Raw genomic sequence first — 26,831 nt, 5'->3', positions numbered from 1 at the left:
GGAGCAAAAAGTATCAGGCAACCAGCCTTTGAAAGACTCAGCCATTAGCCCAGGAAAGGAGCAGTAAGTGATAGGAGTTAGGTACCAAAGCAGAAAGATGACTTCAGTTATCCTGGTACATACTCAGGCTTTCAAGTTCTGCGGTCCAGGCAATACCTGGGACCCTTTTATCCCCCATAAGGGTGACCACACTTCCCTCGAGTAAAGATCCTTCCAATTCACGCCCGGAGTTCGCTTTCCTCTCATCCTTGACCTTTGCCATCATCTGACGAAGGGCTATTTGTTTTTCCACCGCAGTATTAAGGAAAAGAGATGACACCAGGCGCCAAAGATCAAATGTGTATTTAAAACTCTGCAGCTCCGGGGAGGCAGGCACATTTCCAGGGCGGGGAGAGGCGCGCTTCCCAGGCTGGGGAAGCCCACCACTTCTCTGCGCGGGAGCGGGCCGCGCGCGGCCGTGGCCCCGCCCCGCCCCGCCCCGCCCCGCCCCTCCCCGCCCCTCCCCGCCGGCGCGTGCGGCCGCAGTCCCGGCCCAGCTCCCGGCCGGGAGAGCCACGGCGCGCGGGGGGCGGCGTGCCTGCGGCCGGGCGGCCGCGCGGGGGAGCTGAGTTGGAGTCACACGACTGGCTGTTTCCTTCCGAGGGCTTTGGGCCAGCAGTCCATTAGGCAGGGGATCGTGACAACTTTTTTTTTCTGGCTAAAAGGATGAAAACTGAGTAAGTGCATAGAACGTTGAACTTGACGCGGAATGAAACCAGTACAAGCAGAACCCGAACAGTCACCATGTCCATTCACGCCGGGCATCCCCTTTTTATGCTAAAAGCCGTGAACGCTAACGGGACAGCGGCAATTTAAAACTGGAGGAAGGGAAGCAGCGAAGAAACACGCAAGGCTGAGAGCAGGACTGCTCAGAACTCGGAGGAGAAATGAGGAACCGCTGAGGCGAGCTGGCCTGCATCCCGCGGGGCAACAGGCGCTTTTGGTTTTAGCCTGTTGCGCTCTTCAGTGCTGTTTCCAGGCTCCAGATCGACTTTGCGGTTGTTTTCTTTTTTTCCTGTGAAGTCTTTGCTGTGAGTTTAAGGATGTTGTGGCAATAAGGCATTACCGGAAGCAACAGTCTGGCAGCCTGGGGTACGCTCAGGTTATTAGTTACAACTATTATTATTTGGATGTCTTTTTTTTTTTTTTTTAACCCAGGCCAGCCACTTTTCACTGTCATCCATGGAAGAGATCTTATTAACCGCCTCAGACTTTGGGACCTATGATTCTTTGGCGTGAACCCTTCGGAAAGCTCTTCAGCGGGGATGGAGCAATCTTGATTTCAGTTGTGGATAAAGAAGGCTGATCTGTATTTTTCATGCTGACAAAAAATAGCTGCTATGACTTTTCCGGCAACGCGGACAGGGGCCAAGTGAAGCTGAACTGGTCATGGTCTGTCGTCCGGTGTTCCCTTGTCGTCGGCGACTTTGTCCCCGGCCCTTCCTGGTGGGCTTGGTGGTGGCAATCTGTCTCTTCTACCAGACCCTGACGCTCCGAGGGTCGAGGAAGCTCACAGCCGCTGTCCCTGGGGCTGCCCCGAACACACCCCCCGAAACCCAGGCGAGCAGATGCGAGAAGGGATTCTCCCCGGACAAACCGTGCTTCCTTCCCTCCGGTAATGCACAGGAAATCAGAAAGGTAAGATGGTCACGAGCTTAACCTTGACATTTTCCGTAAAGGTAGCAGTCTGCCTCTCTCTGTCCTTTCTGTAAAACTAAAATTAGCTTCCATGAGGTCTGAAAGGGATCCAGAGTATACAACGGCCCAGAGGGTGACCTTATGACAGTGAGACACATGTTAGCTTCAGCTTCTTCTATTTACTTCCAGAAAGTCCTGGCCTTTCTCTCCTCTCTTAGAGTTTCACTTCTTTTCAGCTGAATGAAATAGACAATTTGGAGTTGGTGGGAGTGATGTGAATTCTTTCTAAAGTATTAGGATTCTGAGAGATCTGAAGATTTCCAGCTCAGGAACATAAACCATAGATTCATAAAATTTGATCAACATTGAGTGTTTCCACAAGGTAGTCAGCATGAGTGCCCAGACCATTCCAGACTCAAAGATATTCCAGAATGCCATTTTATAATTGATTAAATCGATTTTTCATTGGTGAAGATATTTCTAAAGCAACGTATTTATTTCTGAACCATTTAAAGGAATAGTATAATACGTTCCCTCAAAAGAATTGATACCTGCATTTTATTGTTTATAGAATTGGGGAAATATTGATTATTCTATACTTACTATTACTAATATTACTATACTATTACTAATATTACTATTCTAATTAACTTTACTAATTTTGTGAAGTGTTGGAAAAAACACAAAACACACAAAAAACTCCACAGGATTTCTATTTTAATATACCACTCTGTTCATGCCTATCAATGAGATGATGACCTTTAAAATAATCCAGCCTGAAAAAGAAAAAGGAAAAAGAAAAACACACATGCAAAAATTCATGGCAGCAAAGCCACTGACTTCTGTGCTCCAGCAAAAAGTATAGCAAGATAATTTAGGAAGCTATAAGTACTATCTTATATATGCAGTAAATTTAGGTAGATCCTAGGATTGTGGTTATTGTTTGGAGCAGAATTTCCTGTTGAAATTCTAACGCCTCCAGCATGGCTACCATCTTGTTTCAAGAACTCCTTTATGTATTTCCTTTAGACTCATAACCCTGTGAGATAGGTAAGGTGGGCATGCTTGCCATCAATGCACAGGTAAGAGGGCCGCTGCTCAGAGGTGTGTAGGCAGACCACAGGGCTAGCAGGATGACCTGATACACCCACCTGGTTCCTACCACAGCACTGATGCTGAAATCAAAGTAAGTTCAAGGCTCTGATAACAATTGGTGAAACCACAACTGTAAGAAATAGAATAGGTTAGAACAAAAAAAAATTTAAAACCTTGTAAGTGAGTGACTTAGTTTATCAACAGCGTCAAGACACATGACAAAGAATAGCAGATAATATAACTAGAAACACTTCCAGATGAAACTCCAACTGCAAGTGCGAGTCAGTGATTAAATGTTCTAACATCACTGAAGAATCTGTGTTTTTTCTTCAATTGTACTAGCATTAATTTTTATTTGCATTTTTTAATACATCAAATTTTTATTTATTTATTTATTTGAGAGAGAGAGAATGAGAGAGAGCACATGAGAGGGGGGAGGGTCAGAGGGAGAAGCAGACTCCCTGCCGAGCAGGGAGCCCGATGCGGGACTCGATCCCGGGACTCCAGGATCATGACCTGAGCCGAAAGCAGTCGCTTAACCAACTGAGCCACCCAGGCACCCAATACATCAAATTTCTAATGGGTGTAAGCTGTGACCCGGAAAGTCACTTCTTGTTTTTTTTTTTTTCCCAATATTAATAAATACAGTTTCTTTAAAAGTAGTTGAAATGGTTTTGCTCCTTTTTTTTTTTTTTTTTGAGCTAGCTTTGCTTTTTAAGTACGGAGTAAAAATTGGTGCTAAAAATTTTGGACAAAAAGGTTTTTTATTCATTAACTTACAGCTCTTCATACTCCCTGCTTGACTTTATGTGACTCCTGCTTTTGCCTGTAACACAGGCATATGTTAACTGTTATTTGTAGGTTGTCACAGAAAATTCCATTTCAGCTTTGGATCTCCTGCTACTTATAAACCATCTGAAACTTATTGGCTGCTTGTGTAAAACATTCACTCTAGAATTTTCTTCACAAAAAAAAAAAATGGCAATCACATGATTTTTCCCCCAAATTATTCACAATCTTAATATTTTAATCATAAACAAGATTCTAAATTCACAATTATAATTCAAAAGCCCATGGATATAAGAAGTCAATTTCCAAACATTTGCCATGTATTTCTATTTTTAACTAATTTGTGTCAGCCATTGGTTTAGAGCCAGTTTTTATTAGAGATAGAAAGGAAACTAGAAAGAATCATGTGGAAGTTAGTTAAAACAAGATATAACTTAGTTCTCCTTGTAATACATGTTCCAAGAAAAAAGAATCAAATAATAATCCAGTTTTAAGGATTAAATATTCTGTAAGATAGTTAAAGTGAAAAAACAAATGTCTTTGGGATCAGTGTATATGGATCATTCTCAAAATGAGCTACCTTATGAAGTTCATTAAAAAAATCACTGATGAAGAAGATAGCAGGAGGGGAAGAATGAAGGGGGGAAATCGGAGTTGGAGACGAACCATGAGAGACTATGGACTCTGAAAAACAAACTGAGGGTTCTAGAGGGGAGTCGGGGGGGATGGGTTAGCCTGGTGATGGGTATTAAAGAGGGCACGTACTGAATGGAGCACTGGGTGTTATATGCAAACAATCATAGAACACTACATCAAAAACTAATGGTGTAATCTATGGTGATTAACGTAACATAAAAAAAAATCACTGAGGAGATGCTTGTGTAGATTTTCCTCAAGACCTAAAATTAGCTTTTATAGAAGAAGCATTGTTTCTGTCTAGAAATTTTAGGTTTTGGTATTACTTTTATTTACAAACCAAAATGTTCATTTTTCTAGGGCTTTCCCTTACTGATATCCATCCATTTTAAAGTGACTTTTAAAGTTACTTAAAATAACTGATTTTGACCTAAGGTTCATGGACTCCAGGAAGTATTTGGATTTATAAGATGACTACCAAACACAGACATTTCACACAAAATATTGTGTATATGAGTGTACACATTTGTCTGGGAAAAATCCTGATCCCCTGCAGATATTCAGACCTAAAGAAATACTAAGAACAAACAAAATGATTAAGAAGCAATGCATTTAAACTTTAATTGCTCCTCCAGGAAGTATAAGTTGGGCTTGGATTTATAAATCTGTAAAAGGAAAACAAAATCTTAATGAAAGAATCCATGTGATGACACTTGGAAAAGAGTTTCCATGAATGCTGTAGGGATAAACATTCAGAAACTAAAATACACTCACAGAGTCTTTCTCGAATCATAGTTTTCATACTTTCGTGAATGAGCAGTAACTATTCCCCAGTCTCTTTGGTTGCAATTCTTTCCAAGAGAAGACCTTTTGTACTTCATCAGCCTAGCGACAGAGGGTTCTGTAGTAGCAGATATTTAAAGGTGGGTGACTGACTATGCCCTTAATACCTTTACAGCTGGGACTTGGTTCACTGTCTAAAACTGTTTTCAATACAGATTGAGATCATGGTCTAGTATATGCCAACTTTCCGTGGTGAGGGAGTACTCTCCCTCTTCTGGCCAAATTTTAATTCTTTTTTCCGTTTGAACTTTCCAAAGGACCTTGCTAAGCAGCTGTACTTTTGTCATTTCTTCCGGGTTTTCTCCCAACTTTAGTTGTTTAAATTTTGGCTACTAATCTGCCATGTCTTAAAATCATTTCAATTTAATGTGTAAGCTGAAGACAATTCCATTTGTCTTCACTGAAGTAGATCACTCAGTAGATTTATTTGTTTTCCTGGAATCTAACACTTTAATATTTCACAACAGAGGAAGCACATTAAATGATAAACAGACACAATGGAAGAAAATATGCTTAATATACATCCTTAGTATATGTTCCTTTCATGGAAACTTTACTATTTGGAGAATACATTTATACTCACTGTAGCCATGTGTTACTGATTATCTCCTCTTGATACTCCGCAAAGAGAATTAGTAGTTCTTTGTTGCTTGACTATTCATTTCTCCATTTCTTCTGGACGCTCCATTCTCCTTAAGTGACTGCTCTCTACAACTACTCTTCCTGGTATACAACCATAATCCAATGCAAATAATTGAATGTTTTCATACAAATATGCTCTATTTAACTTAGTTTGTGTCTCCAATAATGCATAATATATTTAACATTTGAAAATTTCTAAAAATTGCTTGTTTAGGCCAGGTTTTCTATAGACAGAACCTGAGACAAGCACTTACATGCTAAACTTCATTAGATGCTGCAATCTCAGGGATGCAAGAGTAGGGGGGAAAGGGAACAAGGACAGCAAAGACAAATGGGTGCATTTATGAGAGACATAACCAGAGAGGCTGTATTACATTCTACATCTCAGAACAAGCATGGTGGGGAAGGGGCAGGAGGGACAAGTGATTTATCTCTTGGCTTTTCCTTTCTTCTGTCTTCCATTGGTTAGAGTTGTCCCGTGCTACTTCCACGTAGTGTTACCTGGACTCTCAGGGTGGCCACTGGGCAACCAGGGCCTCAGTTGGTGCAGTCCTGTCAGGGCAAAGGTGGTTCCTCCTTCTCAATCAGTATGGCGCATAGGAACTCCCAGGTCTGTGGTGGCCATGGTGGTAAAAATGGTGTCCATGGCTTACCACAACCATGCCGCAAGTAATGTCCACCGGAGGGGTATGTGATACAGTAGTTATGCTAATGTTGCTTTCTAAAAGCCACAGAATATGTCAAAATGTGCTCTTACTCTTGGGAAATGGCGTCACTCCCTTTAAGTGAAATGTTTGTAATTATCTCACTGAGAGTTCTCCAAATTAAAAAAAAACAGTTCTCACTTCATCTTTACCCTTTGTCTTCCTAATTCAGTTCATTCTTTCATTTTCTTCATTTCTTCAGTGACTATCTGGTGAGCAGTTTGTGCCAGACACTGTTCCAGGCATGGGTGGCACAGAAATAAAGGGCATTGTGAGACAGATCAGGAGTTAAATCAGTGCTGGGGAATCCAGAACTTTAATAGAGCATTTTGAAAGGTGAGCAGGAGTTAGAAAGGGTGGGGAAAGAGAAATGTATTACAAGCAGAAAACACCACATATGCAAAGAAGAAATTAAATGACAGATTTGGAGGATGCAGGGTATTCTCTGTGTGTGTGTGTGTGTGTGTGTGATGTGTTGGGGGGAGCAGAGCAGGAAGGCAAGGAAATCAGGTAGAAAATTCAGCAGGGTCTAGATGTGGAAATGTGGGCATGATAGTCTGGATTCTATCCTGTAGGCAACAGGGAACGCCTGAAGAGTGGTAAGCAAAAAGTGGCATAAATAGATTTATGTTGTAGAGAACATTCCAGAACACATATTGCAGAATGGACTGGAGGGAATAGAATTGAAGGTAGGGCATCCAGTTGCAAGGCTGTTTCCCAGTGCTTCTTCTTTGCCAAATCTTACTTTCCTCTTGTGTTCTTGAATACCTTTCCACGTTTTCTAGAACTGGTTCCAGAGTTATTCTCTCTTCGTTACAATATTGCTATTTCAGACCTTTCCTTTGGACCATACCTTCTGCCAGTAAACATACTCATAACTGATAACAATAAGTTTTCTTTGTACCTGGCAATCCACTTAACCCAGTGTGTTCCCCTCTCTTGTTTTCCTCAGAGAAGCTGTGGCTGGTTCTCTTTGGATTCACTTCCTGGCCACCCCTACCCATCCCTTCTCCTTTTCATTTGGGCTTTTCTACCAAAACTTGTCTTCAGTGACCCCTTGGCTATCAGATGGAATGATTTATTTTCAATCCACATCCTTCTTCTCTGAAGCATCTTACACTATTAGACAACAACTCTTTCTTGAAACTTTGAATTCCGTGACACAATGGGATTATTTTCTGATCTCTATGGATAACTGGTGGTCTCCTTTCAGGGTGCATTTCCTCTGATGCTAAAATTAGACATTGCCAAATTTAGTGTATTGGGCCTTCAGTTGTCTTGTTTTATACTTTCCCTTGGTGATTGTATTGACTTTGTACACTGTTAATTTTCAACCTGTACAGATAACCTATCAGGTATATTTCTAGCTTGGATCTCACTCTTCAAGCCCCGGTGTGCATCTCCAGTTTCTTGCTATCTTTTATAGAGGAGTGATAAGAACTATGAAAACTCAAATGTTTTTCTTTCAAAATTTTCATGCCCAAATTAATGGCTCCTCTTGACCTCTATGTTTCCGTGAATAGGACTCCCCCATCCCCCATTCTCCTGAATGAATAGGTTTTAAACCTTTAAACCTAGAATTACAGTTGATACTACTTGCTCTTTCTCTCCACCTTGCCCCCACCTAATCCACCTGGCCTGGCTCCTTACTAAATCTGTAGGCCTGTCACTGATCCATATGGCCAGCTCTAAATTAGAAAGGCCAAACCTTTTTCAGGTTTCTCTTTTTCTCTCTTTGATTGTTACCTTTTTAAAAAATTTTAATTGTGGTAACAAACACCAAATATAAAATTCACCCTCTTCATCATTTTTACATGTACAATTCAGCAGTACTAACTATATTTATGTTTATAATGTTATGTAAAGGCCACAACATTCTTGCCTTGTTCACAACCCTTATTCAGAACCATTTGTTTCAACCCAACTCAACTTGTATATTGCTTCCCAGTGTGTTCTCCATTTCCCTGGCTTCTGGCCTATTCCTAGATGTCCTCTTTGTGGTTTATATAGTGCCTTTAGACATGCTGTTCCTTTTCTAGCTCTGCCTTCTGATTTCTCTCTGAGACCACGATGCACATTTGGCCCTTTATTATACTAATTAATTTTAGTTAGTATCACCTTAGAACAAGCCTGTATGACTGGTATAAAGTGGGTTTTTCCCAAGTCCCCCAAATGAACCCAGATAATAACTAATTAATATTCCAAATATTTAGAGTTTATCTTCACAATCTTAAAGCTGTGTCCTCATTGCCACTAACCTAGACTATTTTCAGTAGCCTGACTAGTTCCCCTTCAATCTACTGCACATTCAAAGCCATCTATGTATAACTCCTATAGCATCTCTCCTAAATAGCCTTAAGTAGTTGTCATACTAAACCTGCTAAATTGAGTAGAATCCATCCTTTCCATGCCTAGTATGTTCCAACATACTCTTCTGGTCTTATGTCCCACTCTGCATTTGTCTGTAATCCGTAAGCAAGCCATACCGTTGTTCCCAAATGCCACCATCTCTGCCTTTCCCTGGAGGCACCTCCAGCAAGTGTGTGCTAATCGATACCTCTAGAAATCTTCACAAACATTCTTAAAGCATTCTGGAAACTGGAATTTCACCTCCTCTTGGTGGCAGACCTTATCTCCATGACTTGATGTGTGCTTGAGCATCCCTAATAAAACCTATTTTTCATTATAATTATTTAGAAATGAAGAAACATGAGAATGTAGAACTGGAAACAAGTTGGAGATCATTAGGTTCAAGATCTTTATTTTATAAGTGAGAAAAATGAAGCTTACAGAAAGGAAGTGCCTCTCAGAGTAACAAATGGAGTTGATAATGATGATAAGATTAGACTAAGACCTGTGGTTTTCTAGCTGTCTCCATTCTATTTCCCATACTATCTCCATTCTATTTCCGTATATTCCATTCTATTTCCAAATACTCTCCATTCTATTTCTATATAATATCTCCATTCTATTTCTGTATATATCTCCATTCTATTTCCATATACTCTCCATTCTATTTATGTATACTATCTCCATTCTATTTCCATATACTCTCCATTCTATTTCTGTATAATATTTCCATTCTATTTCCATTTACTATATCCATTCTATTTCCATTTACTATATCCATTCTATTTCTGTATACTATGTCCATTCTATTTTCATATACTATCCATTCTATTTCCATATACTCTCTCCATTCATTGGCATTATGGGTTGAATTATGTTCCCCTCAAAAAAGATATGTTGAAATCCTAACTCCAGAACCTCAGAATGTGACCGTCTTCAGAAATATGGTTGTCGTAGATATAATTAGTCAGTATGAGATCACACTGGAGTATCATGGGCCCCTAATCCAATATGATTGGTATTGTAAGAAGACAGTCAAACGAAGATAGAGACACATAGGAAGCACATGAAGAAAGAGATTGGAGTATGTAGCTGCAAGTCAAGGAACCCCAAAGATTGCTGACAAATCACCAGAAGCTAGAAAGAGGCAAGGAAGACATCCCCTACCATTTTCAGAGGGAGCCCAGCACTGCTGGCACCTTGTGTTCAGGTATCTAGCCTCCAGAATTGTGAGACAATACATTTCTGTTATTTTAAGCCACTCTTTTGTGGTACTTTGTTATGGCAGCCCAAGGAAACTAATAAAATTGGGGAGGCAGAGTAGTTCAGCACATGAGCTCTGGAGTCAAATTAATAGCACTTGTTACCTTGCTACCTTGGGCACATTTCTTGATCTCTTCAGGATTTCATTTTCTCACCTCAAAATGGATATATTATCACCTACCTTACAAGGCTAACCTGAGCCTTAAATGAGATAAATCTTGTGAAGCACTTAAAGTGGCTGACACATAGAAAGTGCTCAATAAATATTAACTATTATATAATTTCCTTGAGGATTTACTCATCCTCGTAGTCCCTACAAACCCTAACATTTGGCCTTCACAAAGTAGGCGAGCAATAAATAATTGCTTCAGTGAACATGAGTACCTGGGTAAGGAGCATCTGAGTGGAAATTCTTGTTGAGTTTCTCCCCCTTTCCTCCTGTGTCTCCACTGTTGTCTTTTTACTAAAATGAGCCTTTAGAATCAAGACAAAACTTGGGGAAGCTGTTATGTCAGTCAGAGTCAGGCCTGCTTATCTGTAGGCAAGGTTTGGGCTGAATCTTTTTAAATTTTTATTTATTTTTTAAGTTTAAGATGCTGGGGTTAACGATATGCTGTAGTTGAGGATGTGGAGAGATGAACTGGATGGGGAGTAGAGGAAAGAGGTTAAGATTTTGGACTCTGCACAAATATACATATATTTTGTTTGTTTGTTTGTTTATTGTTTTTCTCCCGACATACAATATAAGCTCCTTAAGAGCAAGTATTTGATTTAACTTGTTTACTGTTTCTGGCTCCAGTACCAAAACAGTCTCTGACACGTAGTGAGCCCTGAATAAATACCTAGTCAATGAATAAATGAATGAATGAATCATGACTCTGGGGATCAGAGAAAGCCTACTTTAAAGCAGAGATGAAAAAATGAGAGGAAGTCTTCCTTCCTTCTCTTTTTTATTTTTGTTGAGCTCTCTGATCTTCCACCCCATCTTTATCTTGTACCAGTATCCCTTGAACCCTTTCCTATACCATCTCTTCTCATACTTGTGGCTAATGTTAATTGTCTGCCATTTTGCTACATTGAATCTGCTTCAATTATCATCCATTTCTCCTGTTCTCTTCAGCTTTTTTGTCTCATTGGGATCTTTATCCTATAAGAGATCTCAAGTATCTACCATATTTAAAAAAGAAGAAGGAGGGGGTGCCTGGGTAAGTGGCCAACTCTTGATTTCAGCTCAGGTCATGATCTCAGGATCATGGGATCGCGCCCCATGTTGGGCTCTGGGCTCAGTGTGGAGTCAGCTTGTCCCTCTCACTCCGCTCATGTGCATGCTCTCTCTCTCTCTCTCTCTCAAATAAATAAAATAAAATCTTTAAAAAAAAAAAAGAAGAAGAAAGAGGAGGAAGGGGAGGAGAAGGAGAAGATCCTTTCCCAACCAATGTGGCTTTCTAATTACTTCCCATCTCTCTTGGCTTCTTGGTCACCATCATCTAACCTCTCTTCCTATGAAGCAATTCCCATTTTTTAACAGGTTAATTCTACTAAAAATTGAGCTTTTCCTTTTATGTGTTTTTATATTTTAACCATATTTGGAGGTAAATATTTTAAAAGTATGCTGATGGGACTCTAAATACAGGGGACTGCACAGGAGGCTCTCGGGAGATGATGTCAGCATACTAACAGGTATGTGACTTTCATAGAATCGGTTGGGCTGCCTGATGAGCATTTAATGCCTGTGGATTTCTTTGAGATAGTTGATCCGAGCTGTGTTAGATTTTTAAAATGAAATATCACATGGGTGAAAAATTGTTCATACTGAGAGTATTTTAAACAAATTCAAATTTGCTTACATTAGATAAATTTTAATGAAGACTTGATGAGGCCCATATTTAAGCAGGTTATGTTAAATTTCCTATGAATCAAAGAATTAATCAGTTTATGGGTGTCATTCTCTCTCATTTTTTTTCAAGAGAGTGGCAATAGCTTCTGGTTCTTTCTCCCTCTAAGCAATTCTGTTTCTCATTTTAATGGAATTGGAAACTCACATAAACCCTCTGAAATGGAAACCGCTAGATACACTCACATTATAAAAAGTGCTTCCTGTTATCAACTTCGAGTCTGTGGCCTTTTGGGGTGAAAGAAATGTTTGGTTTCATTTTTCCCTTTGGTTTCCTTTGGATATTTTTTCTAAGGAGCCATTCTCACTAAAAGGATGAGCTCATGTTCTAAAACAGGATTTATGTTCTCTAACAGAAACTATACCAAAGTTGGAAATTGACATGGTAAATAGTACTTTGTCAATGTTTGCGCTTTGTTCAAAATGTATAACTAAACATCTAGATTTATGTACAGGGTTAAAAAGGAATATAATAATAAACTATAAATTGAGTCTTTGCCATATATAAGCATATTAGTGAAAAAAAGTTATTGAACTTTTCAATTAAATTCACTTATGACCCAAAATAATAGATGAAACAAAATAATTATTAAGAGGAGCACCTGGACTTGGAAGGGCAGAATGGGCCCAATCATGTGTTCTGAAATATTACTACATTTGGTATCTCTAATCCTTACTTGGGGACTCTTGATGGAACCCTGCCAATTTGCCTATAGTGCATCCCAATTGGGCACCTTCCGGGGGGGGCGGAGCTCCAAGACTCTACATATTGGGAATAGACCTAACTCTCTCCATCAAGGCTTCTGACCTCCAACCTTTTAAGTATATTGGATAAGAAGTCTAAGAGAGCATAGGTATGTTGTGGAACAAACATGGCTTTTGGTGCACAATGGTTCAAAATCTGTGTCATTTACTAGTTTAGGTCATAGGCAGATTTTACCTAGATTTCTAAACTCTGAATTATCTCACTGGAAAAATGAAGCTAACTAAGCCTGATGTGTGAGAATTGATTATGTGTCTGAAAACACCAAGCATGGTGGCTGACCAGGGTTTGTGTTCAGTAAATATTGGTGTTTTTCCTGCCCACAGAGGCTGGATTTAAGTTTTGACCTCAAAAACAAGCACTATAAAGGGCTTATATTATATATTTTTTTCAAGAATGCACATATGTAGTTCCTATTTTTGATCATCAGCCTGCATGCTTTCTTCATTATATTCTGCTTAGGCAAATGTTTCAGGTAGCATGTTCTATGCTAGCAGTCTTCAAATTTTCTCTCTGACACCTCTCAATAAGTCAAATGCCAGCTTTCCACTGGTTTTTCTCAGATGCATGATACTTCTTTCCCCTCCTGCTCGAGAAAGTGTTCAGCCACAAGTAGTAGGAATGTACCACATCTTCCCTGATTTATAAAGTGCAAATCATTCACCAATTTTGATATTTTAATTCTTTTCATAGCCAATTTCTTATAACACACCTCAGAGCTAATTTTGACAAATCAAAGCTCATATCTGCTGTCCTAAGTATATTCAGACTATGCGTAAGAGAGGGATCTGGGAAAAGTGACCAGTCTGGGAGAGTTAGGCAAGGGAAAAGCCTCATAATAGTAAATAATCTATGGGGAGAAAAGAGAGTTTATTAAATAGTAATATTGCTCCTGGGTCCTGGTGTTTCTTCCTGGTTTTGACATGAGGAAAAGTGTTGGGGTCGTGGTACACCTGTTAAAGGTCAGTGTATCTGAGGCAGATCCTGCTGTGCCCCGTTCACTCTCTGAAAAAGAGTAAAAAAAAAGAGAAAAAAGAACTAATGGGTGTTAAGGAGGGTACTTGTTGTGATGAGCACTGGGTGTTGTATGTAAGTGATGAATCACTAAAGTCTACTCCTGAAACCAATATTACTTTATATGTTAACTGACTAGAATTTAAAAAAAAAAACTTGAAAGAAAAAAGAACTAATGGGGGCCCAGTTCCAATTCTGAAGAGTTAAGTAGCCATGGACAAGTGACTTATTTAGTTTCTTTTTGTAGACTACGGCGTAAGGATGGAAATATATGTTGCAGAGATGTCATGGGGTCAAGGTAGACACTGTTGCTCAGAATGTTTTGGAAAGCATTGAGATTATAAAAGGTGAGGGAGTCAACATTATCACATCTGTTAAAAGATAAACCAAAGCATATTGGAAAATTTAAGAGTTTATTTGAGCAAAAATCGATTCTAGTCAGGCAGCACCAAACTGGAAGTGGTTAAGAGTGTCTCCCCATCAGGAGCTCAGGGAGAGACTTTAATAGAGAAAAGGCACAGGCAAGGTAAGGCAATTATTGATTGGCTAAAGCTTAAAGCCTGGTTGGCTGTTTTTGATTGGTTGTCCTTAGGTTTTGATTTGCTAAGCTTGAGGCATTTACAGGCTTAGATTTTGGTTTGCTTTCCTAGACCACCTCACATTATAGCCACTTCAGTCTAATAACCTCAGTGTTCAATTAATTTAACACATCCCAAAGGATAACGTCATGAAAATATTCTCACCGCACTTGGCATCTCTTGAGGGAAAAGAATGCATATAGGCAACATAAATGTGAGTACGGGGAATACTCCTTCTTTCATTAAAAAGTTATAGTATAATGTGCTACACAAATGTCAAGTTATGCAGTTATGTTTCAGAATGTTACTAGGAGTCCAAAATTGCACTGTCACAGTTGAGTTTCCTCTTGATGTTTCACTGTTTCTTTAACAAGCAATAGAAAGTATAATAGTATTCCAATAGTTTCAGCCCTAAGCCTAGTTCTTCCCTGGTGGAAAATCTAGCATTAATTTAGCCAAGTGCACAAATGCTTCAGGAAAAATGGAACAGGAAATTAACTTTTTTGTAGCAGTGCAGGAACTATCTGACCTTAGCAAAGTATCAACCAGAAAGTCGGCTTTCATATTGAGCAGTAAACTTTCCCTATTAGACACACCCAGAGGGCAGAAGTGATTTCAAGTGGGTTTTCCCTTACTCCTCTCTTTATTATTAACTCTCTCTCTCTCTTTTGAGTAAACACTGAAAACATTAATAACCCATCTGAAGCTTCCTACACACAAGCTAAACCTACTTGTCCAAATATTTCAGGGCTACATAAGCTATTTTAAAAAGTGGATGATTTGGGGCAGAGTTAATTTTCTTTTTTGTGGAGGAGAAGATAAAAATGAGGGAAAAGCAGGTAAGCTGATTATTTTTCTTTTAAAGAGACAATAGTTAAAGTAATATGTCTGCTTTAAACAAACTTGTTTGCTGGAGAACAGATAAAATGTATTTGTGAAAATATATTCTGTCAGAAATATAAACTTTAGGAAGCTAGAACTGTCTCCTGTCTTTAATATAAAATAATGACATTTTAAAAGGAAGCCCCTTTTCTGTGTTATAAATGGGAGAATGTCTCATCCCCCAATGATGTACACATGATACTAAGCACAATTCTTAGGAAAACCCTGAAAAAGTGACCAAGAATTTTTAATAATGTAACTACTTCCTGTGAAGTCTAGCATTTATTTTTTTAAGATTTATTTATTTACTTGAGAGAGAGAGAGAGAAAAAAAAAGTAGAGAGAGAGAGAGAGAGAGCATGGGGTGGGGGGCAGAAGGAGAGCGAGAATCCTCAAGCAGACTCCCCACTGACTGTGGAACTTGACATGGGACTTGGGGCTCAAACCCAGGACCTCGAGATCATGACCTGAGTTGAAATCAAGAGTCAGATGCCTAACTGACTGAGCTACCCAGGTGCCCCAGTGAAGGCTAGCATTTAAACAAAACCTTCTAATAAATTACTGGCAGCTGGATCAAGGTGGGGGATCAAGTTGAGACAATGCCTGGCACATGAGTTGAATGAATGGATGAATGCAATCTATAAAATTCATGCTGTGTGTCCAGTGTAGGGCTTCCCATGGTGGCCTGTGGTCCTTAAATTTTTCTTTTGTACTTTCAGTTGATTTTTAAACTCTGGTCTCCCCTGACAACCCATCCAGGTCTTCTTCAATCTATAAGATGTCCTCACTTTCCTGAAAAGACCAAAGCAATTTGTTACACAAGACGAGATGGTTTCTTCTTTAGGTCTGGCCTATAAGATCTTGTGCTGAACCATTTAACATGAGTGGGACCAGGGGAGACTAGGTGGAGGCTTCTAGAGGGGAAGCATGGAAAAAAGGGTTCTTAGTTCTCCATGGGACTGGGAAAGTATTACCCAGGGTAGTCCCCAAGGAGAGCCAAGGCTGTATGTTAGAACTGGCTAGTGGGCTGAAGGGATAAGATGAGGAGATTATGGAGCACGAACAGCCACAAGGGTGTTCAGAGCAAGCAAGAAAACAGAATGAGAGCCAAGGCATAAATGTATGCTTTACGGAAACTTCATGTACAAACTTGGTTTAAAGCAGGATGTTTTTTCATGTGGAGTGTGGTGCCTGAATATTTAACACTTGTTCCTCTATTCATCTTAACACTTTGTCCCCCACGTGGGTAGGATGAGGCAGGGTTTCTCTGCGTTCGTGAGGTATGTGCCTCTATCCTGTGGCCTTTCATTTTAACAAGAACTACAGCTGACCCTTGCTGTCCTGGAGATGCAGGGGCACCTGTAGGGCGTATGTTCGTTTTCCATCCTTCCCCATCTGTGCAGTTCATGGGGACCCTGGATTTCTGGGGAGAATCTGCAAAAATTGGTTGCTACAGGGATGTGAGTGCTGAGGGGGAAAGACAGGAGCCAGAGATTCTATCTGCATGGGATTAACAATATTAGATACTTATCTGAAGTGGGTTTAGGCACCTGTCCTCCTCTCCTGGGAGGTTTGAATGTGGTGGCTGGGTAGACAGTGGATGGAGAATCTTCATCCCCAACTCAGTGCCTGAACTCTGCCCTTACATCTGGCAGATATTTTTTTAAGGCTGGACTCTCTGTGCCGAGTGGGGCATGTTCCCTCTGGTGCTGAAAGAGATTCTAGGTTGGCCAGCACATGTCGTCTTGTGATTGCCTGCTGCGGAAGCCTGGGGCCCGTATGTGTGCTGTGTTGAAATGCAGCGAGGACTGCAGGGCTAGGAGGACTGTCGAGATCATAAACTGGGCTCTGGAGGGTGCTGGGCGGGTTAGCAGCAAGCCTTGTAGCAGGGAGGGGGGCGGGGCGGGGAGAATGAAGAAGGAAATGAAGAATGCAAATGAGGAGCTCAGGAATTTAATAGGTGAATGCTAGGGAAGATCCTAAAACTAGACAATGGCGACCATTATCTTCTAAGCCATAAAGAGGGAATGTAACGGGCTAAAGAACTTTTTATATCCTTATTGTGAATTTATTTATAGAGTGTTCTAACAAAGTATAAAATTAAATCATATTTAGTTATACAATTAACATTACTGCCTAATTTTTATCTAGCACCCAAATCTAAAAAGTATGTCCATTTTATATATGGCATCAATGGCTGTATTTTTTAATGATACATTTGCTCTAACATTCTGTTTTTGTAAAAGAATAGTAGAAATGATGATCGATTATTTTTAAATGTGTTAATGCCCCTAATATATAAGCACCACCTTATCCTATTCCACTTGTAATTTGACAGAACCCCTGTGAAATCACATGATTGGAATGTTTAAGGTTTTTTTTTGTTAAATTCATTACACAAAGAGGCCCTAAGACTGATGTAGCTCTGACGCCCTGGCGACCTAAGCCTGTAAATGCCTCAAGCTTAGGAACTCAAAATGCTAACGACAACCAGTCACAAAAAAACAAGCTGTAGCCAATCAAATAATTTCCATTCTTTGCTTCCACACTTTCTCTGTATAAGTCTTCCCCCTGGCTCCTATGGGCGGAGCACACCTAACCACTTCGGGTTTGGCGTTGCCAGATTGGAATGGATTTTTGCTCAAATGAACTCAAAATGTTAAATATGCCTCAGTTTATCTTTTAACAATTTAAAATATTTTAATTTGTCAAGAGGTTCTTTTATGCAATAACTTCTTTAAGAGATATTTAATGCATCTTACTTTATGGGGGCTATATATTTTCAACTGCTTTTTATCTTCACCGAATCTCCTTTGATCCTTACACTAGCATGAGAAGATGGGAGGCGGGCGCCTGGGTGGCTCAGTTGGTTAAGCGACTGCCTTCGGCTCAGGTCATGATCCTGGAGTCCCGGGATCGAGTCCCGCATCGGGATCAAGTCCCGCATCGGGCTCCCTGCTCGGCAGGGAGCCTGCTTCTCCCTCTGACCCTCCCCCCTCTCATGTGCTCTCTCTCAAATAAATAAAATCTTAAAAAAAAAAAAAAAAGAGAAGATGGAAGGCTGGTGCTTATTTGCAGATGAGGAAATTGAAGTACATCAAGTAGAGCTTACGTGGCATCAGCAGATAATGAATGGAGGGTGGGAAGTAGAGGGTAAATCAAGGATTTAGAAGGCCTTGGGGAGTTGGCTGGCAAAGACTCAAACTGAGATTCAGAGTCTCTGGCATCTATAAAAATGTTTGGTAGATTATATGATGCTTAGGTATCTGTACTGCTGTAATGACCCCAGTGCTCCTTCCTGTCTGTTACGTTGCTTTTGTAGGAACTTGCTATTTTAAGACTGAATTGCTGAATTAACTCGTTGTTTGGGCACGGGGGTGGGGGGGGGAGAGAGATTTGCTGTTATTTTAACATTTTTCAAAAGAACAAGGTCTCCCGTTGTTTTCTGCTTGGTGTTTCACAATTGTGGATTGTCGATTTTATATTTTCTTCATTACGGATGTCCTTCAACTGCTGCTGACACCGTGGTAAGATTCAGGGGGCTAGAGAATATTTACTCTAAAACCTGCAGACATGATCAGGGCTTGAGGGTTGGGAAGAAAGTAACTTCCTTCTCTTAAACTCTATGTGCTTGTCTGATTAAGGGGAGACTGAGAAGTGGGAAGAGTATAGAGACAGGAAAGCAGAAGGAAGGAGAAGAGACAAAGGAAGAACAGTTGGGAGTGGTTTTTATTTGATCCAAAATAGGAAGCAAAATCGAATGTGCCCAAAGAAAAAGCAACCTTCGTTCTCTCCAGATCTCATTTAAAGCTTTATCTTATGCTTAAAGATATCTCCAAGGACGCTATCCTGAGCACCATCTCCCGGCCATCTCTGTGTTTTTGTAACCTCAGCTGGGTCTTTGTTATGTCTGTAAAGTTACAGCAAACAGTAAACTGAAGACCCACAGCTGTGCATCGTGGGTGGCGCCTCCACCAAGGGGGAGCCTTGAATTAGTTGGAGGAAAAGCCTCCGGAGGGGGCTGAAAAAGATGCTTCTTATGACTTCCAAAACAGATAAGAAAGAGAAAAAAGAGAAAGTGGGAGGAGCAGAAAGGGGACTCAAAGTTCCTCCACGTTGGCTGAAATGGCTGAGCCGTCAGTGGGGGAGAATTTGCTAGCCAACTACAGCTGCAAGGCATGAAGGGGAAACATCTCGGGAGGAGACACTGGACACGGGCTCGAGGAGACATCACTGTTCTTGTCTTCTTGGTTTCATTTCTAATTTCACTCTGTCTCCAAGATTCCTGCTACATGTGAGGGTCAGCCTGGGGAAGGAGTGAGCGGCAAACTCACTTCCAGCCGCAGCCGGCATGCCTGTGCATTCTCTGGAGTCTGAAGAGCGAGAAGCTCTTCAGTCTGCCTTCTCTCTTCTGTCTTTCCACTTGCCCTCCACTAGTTTCTCCTCCTGCCCCCAACCACACAAGCTCTACACTGTGTGCCCCGTTTAGAAAGGCACGGTGTTGTTCCAGGTTGTGAGTGAGGAGACTGGGCGTCAAACATTCAGACAACCTAGGAATTCTCAGGGTCAACCTTCAGATTTTAGAGATGTGGTGGGAAGTCTTTACTGATCAACAAAAATCATTATATATATCCCTGAAGTCTCAGTATTGCAGATGTTCCAGTGGATTAAGGCAATATGATGTTATTTATCATTCAGTATTTTCTAGCTTAGGATGGTCAGATCAGGGTCTGTCCTGCTCTTCTCTTCCATTTTCCTCTTTTGTTCCCACTCTTCTTCTAATATGTCAGGCTTATAGCCTCTCTCTCTGCTTACTTAACACCTTCATGGCAAATCCTTTCTTCTGGAAGGTATCTCACCTCTCTCTTAGTAACACACATTGTGATTTGACTGTGCTCTTGCTGCTTCTCCTTGCTCTTTCTACCCCAAACCAGGCTCCACAGTGCAGTACTTACTGTCCCTTTCCTCCCAGTGCACTTCTGATGCTCCCCTGATGTGATTAGCTGTCTTCTTAGGACAGGTCTCTTGTCTCTCTTACAGCGTGATTGCCCAGGTCATGGAGTACTTCCATTTTTTAAAAAACTTTTCTGTATTATGGGAGTGATGGCCTATAGTTCTTAGGAAATCTTGTGATTTAGGAAGTAAAAGTCTGGCCTTCTAGACTTCTCTCAGGATGCCCATCCATCCAGAAAACAAAATAAAACAAGAAAACACCCTCCCAGTTTTCCTCCTTTGTCTCTCCCCTGCTATGGCTTTTAGTAAAAGGAATTGAAGTTCATTGAGGTTGTCCCTAGGTAGAAAGCCCAGCATAAAATTGTCAACTTTTAAATTCTCTACTACTCATGAGGTTTTGGTTTCCAACTAGCTACTTAAAAAGATAATGAGTAATGTTGTATTACCTTCACTTTTCTCCTCATTGCCAGTTATTTCTTATTGCGTCCGTGAGCATATTTACCATTCACAGTAGAAAGTACCTATGGTGCTGACCTTCAAGAACTTCCTCTTTTAATTTCTCTGCCCACCTTTTCCCTCCCTCTAAGAATGTTCTTTCTTCTCTCATTTTCTTTCACAAGCAACGTTCATAACACATACAAGTAACAGCATCTAAAAGAGCTCCAGGGTTGTTCTTTAACACTTTACCCAGACCAGAGATTTTATCTCTGCAGGGACTTACCTTGCATTAGATTTCATTCACTGTTTATTGCTCCGCCCACTAAAAAGTGAGCTCAGTGAGGGATAGAGCTTTGTCAGGTTCTTCACTGTTACATTGCTCAGAGCCTAGCACCATGCCTGTCATATAGAAAGTGTTCAAAAATATTAAAGAGGTAAGTGAGTGAATGAATAAATATTGCGAAAGAGCCAAGGGGGAGGGGATATGAAGGATCCAGGCGAAGGAGAAAAGATGGATTAAGTTCTCAGGGATTTGAGGGTAGAAATTGGAAGGAGGTTTGTTGCCTGGAAGAAAGGGGGATATAGAATCCAGAGAATAAACAGAGTGATTAGCCGTGGATGAGAAGAGGACAGGTTTCTTCTATGGAAGTCAGCAGAAAAGGGGAAATGTTAGTTGTGCTGATAGGCTATGGGTTTGCCAAAACAGAGGCTATTTAACCCAGTGTGTTTCCTTCTAATAGTGCTAATTACCTCTGTGAGTGGGAGGCCATTATCTATAGAAATAAGAAGGTAGCTGGAGAATGGGAAAATTAGTCACTATGGAGAATGTGTGAGAGAGAATTGACCAGGGAAGTATAGCTGGATGGTCTGGGACCCCGAAGATTGAACTGGTTTTGCCAACCAGAATCTGTCCATCCAGGCACTTTTCTTCAGAGCTCTCAACAACCCAGCCCAGGTGCAGGACAGGCAGGCTACTGAGATCTCTGGGTCTCAGTTTCTGCAGCACTCTAATCCTCCCGATTTTCCTGGCATGTCGTAATTTATTATAACTAGTTGTTTACATCTGCTTTCCTTGATGGGCTGTCAGCTCTGTGGGGCCAGGGACGTGTCTGTCTTTTCAACCACTGTGTGCCCAGCTCTTACTTGCTTGAAGCTCTACCGTGTGAGTGATGCAAGTGCAGTGGAACAAGGGAATTTAATATACTGGGTAGGGAGTTATTAGAGTGTTGGGCCATGGAATCTGAACTGCAGAGAAAGGAGGTAAAAAAGAGCTAGGAGAAAGTTGGCATTCCCAACACTGATGTGTTGGGAATAAATGAGAAAAGATGGAAATAAATGAATCCTATCAGAGAATGGAGTATCTCCTTTCATAATTTCAGAGGTGGGGGTGTTTTGGGGACCACAAAGTCCAAGATGTAGTCGTTGGAGTGGGTGGTTGTAGCGAAGAGCAGGAGAGAGTCATTAGGGATGAAAAAGTCATAGATATTTTATGGCTTGAGATGCAAATATCGAAGCTTTCACTGAGATTTTTCTAGTTGATGTTTCCACCAGATAGTAAAATAAACACATGTTTACAGATAATGAACTCATACTTTGCATTCATGCATTCACTCATTTGCTCATTCATTCATCCATTCCCTCTTACTTAGAACCTGATCGTAAGCTATAAGTACAATGACTGAAGCAGACACATCTAGGCTTTCATGAAACATACAAATTTGTGTAAAAGGCAGATATTAAACAAGTAATATATAACTATAAGTTGTGAAGAGTGCCAAAGGGAAAGATAGATTGAGAAATAGGTGGTGATGGATTTGGGGAATAGCTATTTAAGTGGGTACCATTTCATCAAAGCTGTATTGGGAATACATTTTTTGTATTGAAATTTTATCGTTTTTGTTTTTCTATTATTGTTTAAAACTTACATAGAGGCACAGATGAGCAAACTTGCCTTTCATTGGTTGTTCATGGGTTACAGTATCCCCAAGGTGCAGTTTGGGAGTGCAATCAGAAGGTGCTCATCGTCATGGAGTAGGTCTGAGAAGTATGTGTTCCTTCCATGATGGGCTTGAGATCCAGTTTAATCAGTTGTGAGATAAAGGCAGAGGTTAACTAAAAATTCCTTTGGGTGAGGAACGTTGTCATGAGGCTCTGCTTGCATATCCAGGGTTCCTAAACTGTCCTGTAATTACAAAAAATTTTTAAGTGGAAAATGTGTAGCATATGCTTCTGAGAAAACTCCATGTTATTTCTTGAATTCTCTAAAGTAAGTACAGATTTCACCACTGGGTAAAAAAAAAAAAAATCCCATTTTATTCTTATAATGGAAAAATTAAAACATAATTCACTATGATAGACTCAACAATATTTCTAAAATGTCAAAGATCTAGACCAGCAAGGCAATTTGACTTTTAGTTATATATAACACACATCCAAGGTCTACTATATGATTTGTATTTGAGCATCAAAATGTGTCATAAATACATGGCTACTTTAATAAATCTAGAAAACATTTCTCTGTCATGTGAAAAAAAATCCAAGTTTTATTTTTCATCCTTACTATATTTTAAAGAGCTATAGTTCCTGCTTTTGTGGTAAGTCTTGGTTGAAGATTTTTTAATACTGTAAGTAACTGAGAAATAAAATTTTATAATATAGCTCTTTATTTGATTTTTCTACTGCAAATTCATTACTTTGCTCAAACATTTAATCTTATTTTTGTCATTCTTGCTACTATTTGAAATTCTACTGAAATAAGTTTCTTAATACAAATGTTCACCACTTTCTATTTATAGCCAAGACTTATACATGTTGAAAAAAAGATGTTTGTATTCCTCCATTCAAAGACTATATATTATGTGCCCCTTATGTGCCCAGTAGTAGTCTTAGGTTGGGGAAAGAAAAGTGAACAAAATAGACAAAATATATGGTTTCATTTACCCCCTTTTATGGTGTGGGGAGACAGACAATAAACATAATAAATAAATTATATGTTTGCATTAAAAGTTGATGAGTTGGGTGCCTGGGTGGCTCAGTTGGTTAAGCATCTGCCTTTGGCTCAGGTCATGATCCCAGGGTCCTGGAATTGAGTCCTGTGTCAAGCTCCCTGCTCAAGTGGGGAGTCTGCTTCTCCCTCTCCCTCTGCCCCACCCCCCTCCTCGTGTGCTCTCTCTCTCTCTCTCAAATAAATAAATAAAATCTTTAAAAAAAAGGTGATGAGTCATATAGAGAAAAACATGTATCAAGATATATGGAAACATATAGTTTATTGCAGAAATGCTTTTTATGACAGAGGCCAAACTGTAGTAATTGTAAAGCTTATAGAATTCTTTTTTTTTTTTTTTAATATTTATTTAGAGAGAGAGAGTGCAGGGAGGAGGGGCAGCGGGTGAGGGAGAGAGAGTCCCAGGAAGACTCCATGCTGAGCATGGAGTCCGACGCAGGGCTCGATCTTAAAACCCTGAGATCAGGGCCTGAGCTGAAACCAAGAGTCAGATGCTGAACTGATTGCACCACCCAGGCGCCCCCTAATGCTTATAGAATTTTTAATGGAAAATCAGAGTTACAATATATTATTATTCAATTTTATTAATAATTGATATCATTTATTGATGGAACACTTTGTTGGACACTTTCATATAGCAAACTAATTTAATTCCCCATACAACTTCATGAGGTAGAATTTGTTACTTCAGCTATACATATGAGAAAACTCTGATGTAGAGAGATAAAACAACTCTCCCCTGTGGATGAAGCAAGAAAGTGGCAGAGTCAGAATTCAAATCCAGATTTTGGATCCCTGGTCTTCCTCTGTTCTTCGTCCACATTGCTGCATCTAACACTTCAGGTTGTTTATTACAACATTCTGTCTTTTGCTTTATCTAATGTGGTATAAAAGTTTCAGATTTTGAAGTCTTTCCAATAAAAATAGTAAGTGTTCAGATTTTTAAGATTTATTTATTTGAGAGAGAGAGTGTGAGAGTGCAAATGCGGGGTGGAGGGGAGAGGGGGAGGGACAACAAGAGAATCTTAAACAGACTCCCGGCTGTGCATGGAGCCCCGATGCGGGGCTCCATCTCATGACCCAGAGATCACAACCCTGAAATCATGACCTGAGCTGAAATCAAGAGTCGAATGCTTAACTGACTGTGCCACCCAGGCTCCCCAAAAGTGTTCAGTTTTAAAATAACTTTCATAGGGGCACCTGGGTGGTAAAGTCAGTTAAGTGTCCTACTCTTTATTTCTGCTCAGGTTGTGATCTCAGGGTCATGATCTCCAGGTCGAGAGATCGAGCCCCATGTTGGGCTCTATGACGAGCATGGAGTCTGCTTAAGACTCTTTCTCCCTCTCGCTCTGCCCCTTCCCCCTCTCAAATAAATCAATAAATCTTTTTAAAAATTAACATAACTTTCATATAGTCTGCAAAGTGATTTCTGAGGGACAATTTTTCAGCTCTTTCTAGAAGAAGGGAGAGAGAGAAGTGACTTGGGAGTTCAGAATGTTAACATCCAGTAACATTCATTCATTCCTAAGGGCTTCTCTTCAGGGCTGTGAGTCTCAAGTTAAGTTGTTGTAGTGATGGCCAGGTTAAATTCTCCCACTAAAAATATATCTTTAGAATTGTAGGAGTAATCAAGAGCTCTCATTTCCCAAAGTGCTGCTTCTAGCATTTGATAATCCCACATTTATTGGTGCGGTTGACATAATTATTCACGTAGATTTTATTTCACATATGCAGTGTGTGCACCTGTTGTTGGACCAGTTAAAAGTGTTCTTTCCCCTTGGTCTTGGGCCATTTTGCTGATACAGTGTGTTATAAATATGACAAGGACAGGAGCAGTTTGTATTACAGGATAATACAACATAATTTGACCGACAAGCTCACTTCCCATTATTCCTGTAGTCTGAGATGCAAGTTAAAACGTCAGTCTATGTTGTAAAGGTCATTAGAAAATATGGCCAGTAATTTTACTTTATTTACAGTATGCTCTATGTAAGACACTCTGGTAAGAGCTACTGGCCGGTGGGGGGTGGGGGGAGGGTTGGGTGGAGGAGGGATGTGTCTTTCAAAATAATAATAACGTAAAGTTTGAAAATACACTGTCCTCATGTGAAATCACTGCTCTACTTGAGCCAGCTGTAATAGAGAGGAGCATCCTGTGATTACGAAAGAAAAGAATGTGAGAAGGGAATTCTGGCACTGTGCATTTCGCCTGAGTGACACTGATATATTTGGAAGCATCTGTCTTCCCTTGCACCTAGATGCATGTTTGTTTATTTTGGCCTCCTGTGGGCTGCTAGTCCCTCTAAGTCCTGTGTACAGAGGCTCAACCTGTTTTTTACTTCAAAGGCTCTTTCTTATAAGTTTACTGTGACAAACAATGATATTGGCTGGGAAATCATGTCCCAGTCTGCAGTCAAATTTTTGAGTTTAAAAAGTTTCCTTAACAATCAATCAATCAATCATTTCATTATCAATAAAACACAGTATCCTTTAACAAGGGAAAATATGTAATTAATCATGTTTGCCCAAAGTGCCACACAGGGGAGGTGTGATTAGCTAGTGTTCTATTCCTTTCTATTAAATCCATCACACACATATTAAATGCCTATGTTACCATGTGCCAGGCAGAGCTTAGACTCAGAAAGAGTTTTCTGACTCTTTGCTCTTTATATTATTATTTTAAAAACCCATATATAGGGGCGCCTGGGTGGCTCAGTCAGTTAGGCATCTGCCTTCGGCTCAGGTCATGATCTTAGGGTCCTGGGATTGAGCCCCACGTCAGGCTTTCTGCTCTGCAGGGAGTCTGCTTCTCCCTCTCACTCTCCCTCTGTGTTTTCCCTCTCTCTCTCTCAAATAAATAAAATCTTAAAAAAAAAAAAAACCCACATATGTAGTATTTCCCATATACCAGGCACAGTTCTAAGCCATTCACAGATAGTAACTCTTTAGTCCTCACTGCACCCATAGGAGGAAGGTATTGTCCAAGGTCACACAAAGAGTGCTGGTGGAACCAGAGGATTCAAAGCCAGCAGTCTCTCCAGAGTTTGTGTTCTCCTGCACGGCACTCTGCTTTGTCTATTCATTTACAGATGGCAATAATTTGTATGCAATGAAAACTAGGATATGGTTCCTGACCTCAGAGGGTTTATAATCGAAATCTGTTTCTTCTTTCTTTCCACCCATATCTTCAAAGATCTTGATAGAGCACTGTGGCTCATTAATTTTGTAGATATCTTCATTTATTAAACATGTACTATGTGTACATGTGTACTGCCTGTTAAGGAGCTCACATCAGGGAGAGATGCACA

The 26,831-nt window shown here is 40.2% G+C and overlaps 1 protein-coding gene across 5 annotated transcripts in view; it reads left to right on the top strand.

Annotated features, from left to right (window-relative positions):
* Positions 1-503: 503 nt before the first annotated feature.
* CPED1 (cadherin like and PC-esterase domain containing 1) overlaps positions 504-26,831 on the top strand; it is a 268,649-nt gene continuing 242,321 nt past the window's right edge. For 2 of the 5 annotated variants that reach the window (XR_010406406.1, XM_054505212.2), the window contains exon 1: positions 504-1,677. Coding sequence is in view for 3 of the 5 variants with exons in the window: in XM_054505212.2 (XP_054361187.1) it covers positions 1,429-1,677 (249 nt within the window). In the remaining 2 variants the exon portion in view is untranslated. The remainder of the gene's footprint in view (positions 1,678-26,831) is intronic. The other 3 variants (XM_045864342.2, XM_045864341.2, XM_054505213.2) reach the window with 2 other exon arrangements.

Source organism: Mirounga angustirostris, unplaced genomic scaffold, assembly GCF_029215605.1.
Source record: "Mirounga angustirostris isolate CCGP_5_RB_7025 unplaced genomic scaffold, mMirAng1.0.hap1 SCAF_12, whole genome shotgun sequence".
NCBI lineage: Eukaryota > Metazoa > Chordata > Mammalia > Carnivora > Phocidae > Mirounga > Mirounga angustirostris.
Note: the sequence above shows the minus strand (reverse complement) of the source record. Positions and strands in the feature narration are given on the sequence as shown.